This window comes from Pinus tabuliformis, chromosome 9 (assembly GCF_031772625.1).
Source record: "Pinus tabuliformis cultivar Carrire ecotype Pingquan chromosome 9, CPIR1, whole genome shotgun sequence".
Taxonomy (NCBI): Eukaryota; Viridiplantae; Streptophyta; class Pinopsida; order Pinales; family Pinaceae; genus Pinus; species Pinus tabuliformis.
Genome location: NC_142307.1, coordinates 1860737502 through 1860747116, shown reverse-complemented (window position 1 = coordinate 1860747116; position 9615 = coordinate 1860737502). Strand labels below are relative to the sequence as shown.

The following is a 9615-nucleotide window of genomic DNA, read 5'->3' as shown; positions in this document are numbered from 1 at the left end:
CAAGCTTGGGGCCATAGAATCCTAGGGCTTCGAAACACTCTTCTAGCTATCAATGTAAATGTCAAAAAAGGTAGCGGATACGGGACACCTTTGTTTAACCTTGATATTGCATTTCATTTCTTTAGACCACCAACACCTACGAGGAAATATGGCTAAAATGATTTCTCTTAATATTTGAAGTTGAGAAAAACAAATAATAAGTTACATTATCAAATACATATCAAAAAATACAACTAGAATATTTTTTCTCCGTATTTAAAGTTCAGAAAAATAAATAATACATTCTATTGAATTTATATTTTGAATTTTAAATGAAATTAGATACTTGAGAAATCTCTTCATAGCTAGTAAGATAAGAGCTTAGTTTTATAACTATAAATGCTTATATTTGTAACTACAAATGAGATTAGAGATTAGATATTTGTGAAATCTCTTTATATATAATAAGATAAATAAATATATATATATATATATATATATATATATAAAATTTTAAGTAAAAAAAAATTAATGAAAAGAAAAATATATTTATTAAATTTTATTTTATATTATATATATATATATAACATTTTTCAAAAATAATTTTCATTATTTAATGATGATATCAATATAAAAGTACATTTATTATTGGTAACTAGATTAGAGATTAGATATTTGTGAATTATCTTTATACACAATCACATTTAAAAAAAATTATAAATAATAAAAAAGTTTAATATATATATATATATATATATATATATATATATATATTAAAATTTAAATTAAATATAATTTTTTAAAATTGTTTTTTTAATATATATATATTAAATTATATATATATATATATAATTATATATATATATATATATAATATTTTTCATTATTTAATGATAATATCAATATAAAAATATATTTATTATTGGTAGGTAATACTAATTTGTAAATGTTAATATCAATATAAAAGTATATTTATTATTGGTAGGTAATACTAATTTGTAAATGTTAATGTTAATTGTTTTAGGTATATGCAAAGAATGAAAGTTTGTTTTATGATGAATTCCTGAAACCTGATTTCAAATAAGGCATTTTTTTTTATTTCTTTTAAATATAAATAAACAATTTTTCATTTTGTTAATGAAAATAAGTATCTTCATTCATTAACATAATAAAATCTAATAATGTTTAATGAAAATAATATTTTATTAATAAAATGGTTTTATAAAAATTAGAACTATGGTAATTAACCCAACAAACATGTTCTAGGTGAGCCTTAATCAATCACTCGAATTTGTATAAATGGAAAAATCGAATTTGTAAACCTAAACATACGCTTTGAACGCTTTTGGGGGATTCACTATATTTACAACGTTTAGAGAATATTTCAGAATGTTCTGTTAATATATATTTTAACAAAATCCAAAAAATATTTAAACATTGTCAAGGAGCGAACCAGAATTCGGAATAGGATTGAATTCAATTTTATTGAAATAATCTAATTTTTTATAATTAAGTAATTAGATATTAGGGTTTAAGACATCTGTGGTATATATTTTTAAACATAGTTAGTGGAGAATCCACAGTAAAATTTATTTTTCGTCAACGTTTGACAGAAAATAAGTTTTACTGAATTCTCCGGTAACTATATCTAATTAGATATTAATTGAGTTTATATATCTATTTATTTAATCTTAGTTTTAAGTCAGATTGTTTGACTCTTATAATTTCTTAAAAAAAATTAATATTTTTTTAAAGAAAGATAATTAAAAATAATTTAATATCTTTTTAAAGAAAGATAATTAAGATAGAATGATGATAAAAATGAATTTACATTTACAAAATTATTTATTAAATTAAACATATTTTAAAATTATGTTTATGATATAAGTATCATTTTATATTAAAATTTACTTTAGACTTAGTTAAATAAAGTTTTAATAAACCATTGTCCCAACCACTCAGTTACTTGTATTTAGTGCAGTCTCCGCAGCCCATAACAGTTTGCAGCTCATAACAACAGTGTCCAAGCCCCAAATAACAATATAATTCCAACATAATTCACATCAGATTTCAAATACCATACCAGAAATCCAATTAGGTTCATAATAGCGCTCATATGCTGCAAAGTTAAGCCAAGTAATAGGTGTAATCAATCATAGAAAAACCAAAAGCATGATTTCTGATTTCAAGCTCAGGAGACTGATACTGCTATGTATAATTTATTATCGTGGCATAGTCTTACATTTAAGTATTAGAATGCACAGCACATCCAAGTTGAGGGGTAAGGGAATGCATCTCAATAATAGCTAGAAAGGTGAGCCAAATTTCATGAAATGTAGCAAAGGGGTAGGAGAAATGGAGGCGGCATGGGATATACTGGATGTGGGAATGCAAAACATAATTTACACACACATCATGTCTAGACTCTAAACCAATAGAAATGGTGAATACAGCTACTAACACTGTAACGTTAGATATAATGAAATAAATACGCACATTGCAAGCACCAAATTAAATAATTTTTAAAATTGGTGAGTCAATTATCTTCTCATTCAAAGGAAAAATAAGCATACAACAATACATCATCACCATAATCTAAATGAAAATGTTAAAAAGGAAAAAGGGTGTAATGGTGTATCATTAACCTTAACCTAGCACAGATAATCTAAATGAAAATGTTAAAAAGGAAAAAGGGTGTAATGGTGTATCATTAACCTAGCACAGATAGAACATCTTGAACTTCTAGATCCATGCAATCTAGAAGATTTACCACTCATCACTACAACAAGCAGCCCCTTTATTCAGTTGCAGACTTTTTTTGTAAGTGACTTTTAGTTTTAGGGTTTTCTTTGAGGTGTAGATCTGTTAGTAAGTTACATTAGGTTAATAAAGGAGATTTGAGTTTGATAAAAAGAAAAATTTAATAGAATTTAAAGTTTGAACACACATACATGACCGAGGGGCAGTAGGAGGTGTCTGTGTCTCCCTGTAGGAAGCAAGAATGTTCAAGAAAAGACAAAGCATCCATCCAGGTACAAGGGATGGCCATGTTTTGGACATCCACTTTTAGTAGATATGTCCTGGGAACTTTTCAAGGCATCCTCAGAATATAAGGGATGGAATCCAATCCCTAATGGAAGCAGTGGATCTATCGTAGACCCCTGACATTGTGTACAGCTAGTTAGAAAAAAATGCATAGTTAAGTATTATAATAAAAGTAAATAATAAGAACATGGCATTTTGTCAAGTTCTTTCTCATCATAGACATTTTTCAATTTCAGAATGAAAAGTAGAATTAAAGTTCCTCACAAAACAGTGGATACATGCTTAATTTGATCATTTAAAACCGATATGGAAGGGGATTACATGACAAGCATAGACAAGTTGTCACCGTATCTTCATCAGAGTCACTTGTTTTGTACTTGTATACCACAACTAGAGACAAAAACAAGTTGGAACTTGGAACAGTACCATTGTACAATACGCTTGATTTCCTCAAAAGGTAGAGTGTGAGTGTTTCATTACCCCACAAAAGGTGCAAATACTTCAGCAACATGTTCACCCCTTGTGCCCCAACTTGTTCATGCAAGCGGGGTATCCCACCTGCATAAGCAAGTTGTTCCATGTGAATGGAACCGTATACAACTCCTAGGAAATTCTGGGAGAATAGATACCCTCAGTCACAGGGTCTCAGGAACATATTAACCCATTGTGTACCATCTCGCCCTCACCTGCATAAGCAGGCTCTTCCAACTTCCATGTGGATGGAACTGGATACAACTCCTAGGAAAATCTAGCATAATAGATACTACTAGTCACCGGATCTCAGCTGAAGTGCTTTCGAGCATGCAAAACGTTGGATATCCCTGTTATAAGCCAACTTCCGTTCATTGTAATATTCCCATACTGACAAACGGCAGACTTTTGGAAGTAGTAAATCATAAGTAACGTTAAAAAAATGGTAATGTCTTATCCAGGAGTTACAGTGAAAATGTTTTCAAGCTGCTGAAGTGGAGGATGCAACACTAGGGGCCAAGTTCAGGATGCGCAGGACCAAAATTTCTAGCAGTTCAAAAAAGTCGAAGTAGAAAAATCCTATAAATTTTTGATAAGTCAACGAATGACAATTATATTGTCCCAGAACTTCCCTCAACAAGCTGTAATCTTATTTGCTGGCCATAAATTAACCCTAATTATTCTGCACCAGTAAGCAGTGGATGCACTTTCCAGGTGACAGTAAAACCAGTAATACAAGCCAAGTATATGAAGAGTATTCCAACCATAGCTACTTTTTACAGAAATTTCTCCCAACAATTCATTTTTTTCAAATTGATAAAAACTCAAAAATAAGAATGGCAAATATCTGTGCAAGACACTTAGGGTTGAAGGGCATTGTCGCAGAGAAATTGAAGTAAAACAAGAAAAAAAGAAAGACATGAATGGGTATGAGAAAAAATTGAAAGAAGAGACATACCTGGCTGCGGGCGTTGGTGGGGGCGACGTGGACTTCGTGAGCATTACCCGATCCATCGGCTCTATGTAGCAATTGCGAGCTCTGTTCCACTCACCTTCACCGCAACAAATCTTCTTTCCCCTCTGATATGAGAAAACAGGGAAAAACCATCAAACCTCGGCCTTCTGGTATGAAGGTTGTGTCTCCTACAAACCTCCCGTGACAAAGAGATGAAATGCAATGAAATGAAACCCAAAAGAAACTCACATTAGCTCGGACTCTGAATTTTTCTTCCGGGTGCAAAGAACTCTCCCAGATTTGATTTTGACTAACACTCACTCACGCAGGTAAAGATGGGGTCATCCCAACATCTATTGGCATGGGGAAATCAAATCAAGTGTTTCTTTGTGCAACTGACTAGTGGCTTTTAATAAGTTTCATCGATGCTATGTAAACATCTGGCACTTGCAGGATGCAGGGCACTGCATGCAGGACACTCAGGACACTCGGCAATATAACCGAATTTTGGATAAAAAAAACTTTCCATATCTGAGAACTTTGGATATCTTGCCTTTACCCGAAAATTTTGGATATCTTGGTTTTACCCTGTTTTGAAAGTTGCGAAGCCCCCAATAAGACCCTCAAAACTTTGGATATTTTGCTTTTACCCTGTCTTGAAAGCTGCGAAGCCCGCAATAAGACCCTCAACTTTGTTGTCCAATCAGAAATTAGATAATAAATTTTATATTATTTTCTAATATGAAAACTTTGATTAAAGTTGTGATACACATCAATATTTTTGGTCAAACAACAAATTAATACGCCGTCAACAATGAATCGATCGCTAAGAGTCCCAAGCAGGGACTAACAAAATCTCCTTTCGACTGAATTGTTCACAAATGTAAAATCGAAATAGCCTGTAAGAATATGTCTTGGGCCAGGATATTGTAAGCTCTTTCTGTTGGATGGAAAGAATCCCAGAACACGTGTTTCAATGGATCGGGGCAGACTGGGCTCGTGGGGTTGCATAGTACAGAGCTCTCCAGCAGACCCGTTCCGCAGCAACCTTTCCTTACTTCTTCAAAGCCTTCCACACGTTGATCTATAAACAGTCAGCAGGCTCTGCACATAGATGCCATGAAACTTATTGAAACATGAAGGGGTCGGAAAGAGATATTTTACCGTATTTTGTGGGATTCTTTATCATGTCAAGGAGCTTATCATATATGTTAATATATACCATTTTAAGACCAGGAAATGCAGCCCTCAAGGTCTCCACCAAAGGTGCAGCTTTTTCATTAAATGAGATGGCAGCATCGTTAAACTCATCAACGCATGCGTGACCGGTCAAGTTGTGGAGAGTTATTTCTGAAGGCAAACATCCGAAAGGAGGAAGACCGATGAGGGCAAATAGGGTGGCACCTTCCTTGTAAATGTTCTGTCACAAAATCATTTGGTATCAGAACATTAACAGGGAAATATTCCTATTCATAATTACCCATTCATTATTATAAATAATAATATTCGATGAGCAATAATTCATTCATAATTTTAAAAACAATAAACATAGAGTGGTATTTATTGTTAATTGTAACCATATTGATATATAAAGCGAAGAAGGGAAACAATCTTTTAAGTGATGTCAGAAAATGAACTCTATATATATATAAACTATTTATTTATATATATATATATATATATATGAATTTTTTAAGTGAGGTCAGAAAAGGTCACACACTATATATAAATAAACTATTTCTTACATCTATATAGATAAACCTTATTTCTTTGTCAATGTTAACAAAAAGACTTCAGTTAATTTCATGTAAATTTTGTTAGAATTACTCAATTAGATCATCGTCAATTTCCTAACAAATAATCGATTCACTCAATTTTCTTTAAAACGATTCAAACAAAGCCCTTATCAGTTTTCTCAAAAGCAATTGAACAAAACCCTTATCAACATTGGTAAATACAAATCAACAAATTGTTAATCAATTTTCATAATATCTCATCGTTAATGTGTATGACAATATCATCACCTGTATAAATTTGGAGAGAGAGTTGAAAAGAAGATCCTGGAACTCTGTAACAGTATAGTGTGCACGATTAATGTGATTGAAATAATAATTATTGGCAAAGTCATTTGTTCCCATACTTATTGCGAACAAGGCTCTCGGTATTATCTCGCTGGCATTCTGTTGGCCTACCATATTCACGAGCTGCTCTCGATAAAGCTTGAAATTCTCCAGCTGGTGCCCTAGGGTTAGAACATTCTGCATGAATTCAAGAGTGTTGTATTTCGGCTACAAAAGTATTTCTATATATCTAAATCCCTATATCGCTATAGCTTCATGTTTAAAACATGTACTAACAAGGGTGTGTGAGGTAGTATCAACGTATCCAGCAGCAGAAGAAGCAAAGCTGGCGCCTGTCAGAATTCGCGGTCCATGGAACTCAGGATCCAAATATGCGGGCAATACATCTGGAAGGCCTGCTAATCCAGCTGTATTCAGTTCGAACAATTAAACACACAACAATAATATCAAAAGATAATAAAAGTAGTAGAATGGGAAAAATTAAACCTGAACATTTTTTCAAAGAGCAACAGTCCTAGAATTGTTCTCATTTCACAGAAAACTGTACCGGATAAATTAGAAGCAGTTATAAAAGAGGCGTTCTATCACTTACTAAATCGAGCTACCGAGATATTTTCTTTGTATATTAAAATGGGAAAGTGAGAAGAGAGGGGCAGTAGCATTTACATAGTATATCTGTAAATAATTTTCCATTAGTAAATCGACCAGTGGGTTTATGATCCACGAAATCTCTCCCATACGGAGGAAAGTTGGCTTTCGCAATCGTTGCAAGTGCATTGTTATTACCAGGGTCAACAGTAGAATCTCCAAATATGTACAGGGCCGGCACCAAAGGCTTTGCGCCCTTTGTATTCGCTAACGTTAAATTTGGTTCATGCAACGCTAGGATAATACTTAGACATGTGACAACACAAACACTAAGACGCCCCTCCATTGCTAATACTCTGTCTGAATTGCTCGGAGAAGTACTCTGGCACGGCCACGTTAAATAACAGCCTAATGGGAATTGTTTGCATCAGGTGGATTGTAGCATATGATAGCGATGACTTACTTTCTTGCCTGACTGTCCTTATCAATCAACATCGTCCAGGCTGGGTAAGTTATGCTGATGTGATACGGCTGATTCTCATCTTCAACTCATCGGGAGAATTGTAATGCCTTGTCTATACCGACGTAAAACAACCCCTTACATTGCTTTTATGCCCAATAAAAGATATAGGTCGTAAAGCAGCAGTGTAGCAGACATCTGTCTCAATGAAATTATGGAATTTTGTAATGATTTTGATAAAGGAATTGTATAGTTTTTTGCACATTTTTCATAGTGTTAGTTTAGATATCATTCGTATTTGAACATTTTCATATTGTAATTGGTTTAATCTAAAAATAATATATATTTATTATTTAAACCATTGATTTTTTCAGATTTAAAATTGTGTGAGTTCAGTAAACATAGGTTTCGATCACGTAAATTAAATGTTTAAAATGAAAATTTGCACAGTGGCAAACTATGACATTACTTAAAAAAAAATTAAAACTATGACATTACATATAGATTTGTAAAATTACATTTTTTGAAGTCTCTTTCTCTATAATAACGCGGAATTTGATAATGTATAAAAAAGCAGTGGAATTTTATACAAGATCAGCGTAGTACAGAGTTTATATGGGTCTTTGTTATTGGCCATCCCGTATAGTACATGGGAGAAACATGGCTTTAACCGATATAAAGAATTCATAAATGAGGAATTTATATCTCAACATGACATGATTGTCCTTAGTGAACTTTTGCTGTGGTAACTTCGACATATCTGGTATGATGTATGATGCTCGTAAATTCTTTGGGAGGATATTTATATTATCTCACTATTACATATGATTATTCTCGCAAGACCTGGATCTGTTTCTTGAAGAAGAAGGATGAAGTGTCACTTCAAAGCCTTGAATTCCAATGAATTCTAAGATTATTGCAGAGAAGCTCACGTTAAGAGGGAGAGTACAATGCCATACGCTCCTGAGTAGAATGGTTTGACTGGAAGGAAGAATCACTCTATTGTAGAAGCAGTTTGTGCCATGCTTCATGGTCAATGCCTTCCAAAGCTCCTATGGGCTGAAGCTGCAAATACATTGTGTATGTTCAAAATCAATGCCCTCATCAAGCATTGGACTCCAAGACTCCCGAAGAAATGTCCAATAGTAAGAAAACCGATGTCTCTCATGTTAGAATTTTTGGGAGTCTCTTTTATTTTCATGTGCCAAAAGAGAAAACAAGCAAATTGGGTGCACTGGGAAGAAAGGAACCTTTGTGGTGTATAGTGAAAATTATAAGGGATATAGAATTTATGTGGCTGGTCAAAAGGAAGTTGAAATAACTTATGATGTCACCTTCGACGAAGATATGGCCCTCAGGAAGATCAACAAGTTTCCTATCTTAAGTAAGGACAAAGAAGCTAACACCAAAAATCAAGGTGCAAAAGGAGACGAAACGATGCACGATGTTGATGAACCTATGGATCCTATTGATACTCCTACTCATGAGCCCTCCTCCTAAAAAAGGAGACCCTCATGGCTCAAGGAGACTACCGAAGATGCTGAGAGACGCATTACACCAAGGGGGAATTTCCGTGAGAGCAAGCAGGCGAACAGGTATCAGGATATTTGATCACCATGAGCACTAGCATTCCAAATGAGCCTTCACCATTTGAAGAAGCCATCAAGAAACAAGTATGGATGGATGCTATGAATGAAGAATACAAGTCAATTATGAAGAATGATGTTTGGGATGTGGTCCCTAGACCTCAGGACAAATCGGTTGTCACCTCTAAGTGGCTCTACAAAATCAAGCATGGAGCTTATGGAGGTACACGAAATTTCAAGGCTTGCCTTGTTGCTCGAGGCTTCTCTCAAAAGGAAGGTGTAGATTGCGATGAGATATTTGTAGTTGTTTCCTGATACACGACTATCCACTCAATCATAGCCCTTGCTGCCTCGCAAGGATGGAACCTACATCACATGGATGTCAAGACCGCTTTCTTGTGTGATTCAATCAAAGAGGAAGTCTATGTGGAACAGTCCGAGGGGTTTGAC

The 9615-nt window shown here is 33.7% G+C and overlaps 1 protein-coding gene across 1 annotated transcript; it reads right to left on the bottom strand.

The window, feature by feature from the left end:
- Nucleotides 1-5325: 5325 nt before the first annotated feature.
- Nucleotides 5326-7465, bottom strand: LOC149156309 (GDSL esterase/lipase At5g03810-like). The gene is made up of 5 exons (XM_089444719.1): nucleotides 7198-7465; nucleotides 6808-6938; nucleotides 6475-6708; nucleotides 5615-5870; nucleotides 5326-5519 (listed from the first exon to the last, which is right to left on the bottom strand). The coding sequence occupies exons 1-5, from the start codon at nucleotides 7463-7465 to the stop codon at nucleotides 5326-5328; spliced, it is 1083 nt and encodes a 360-aa protein (XP_089300845.1).
- Nucleotides 7466-9615: the final 2150 nt, after the last annotated feature.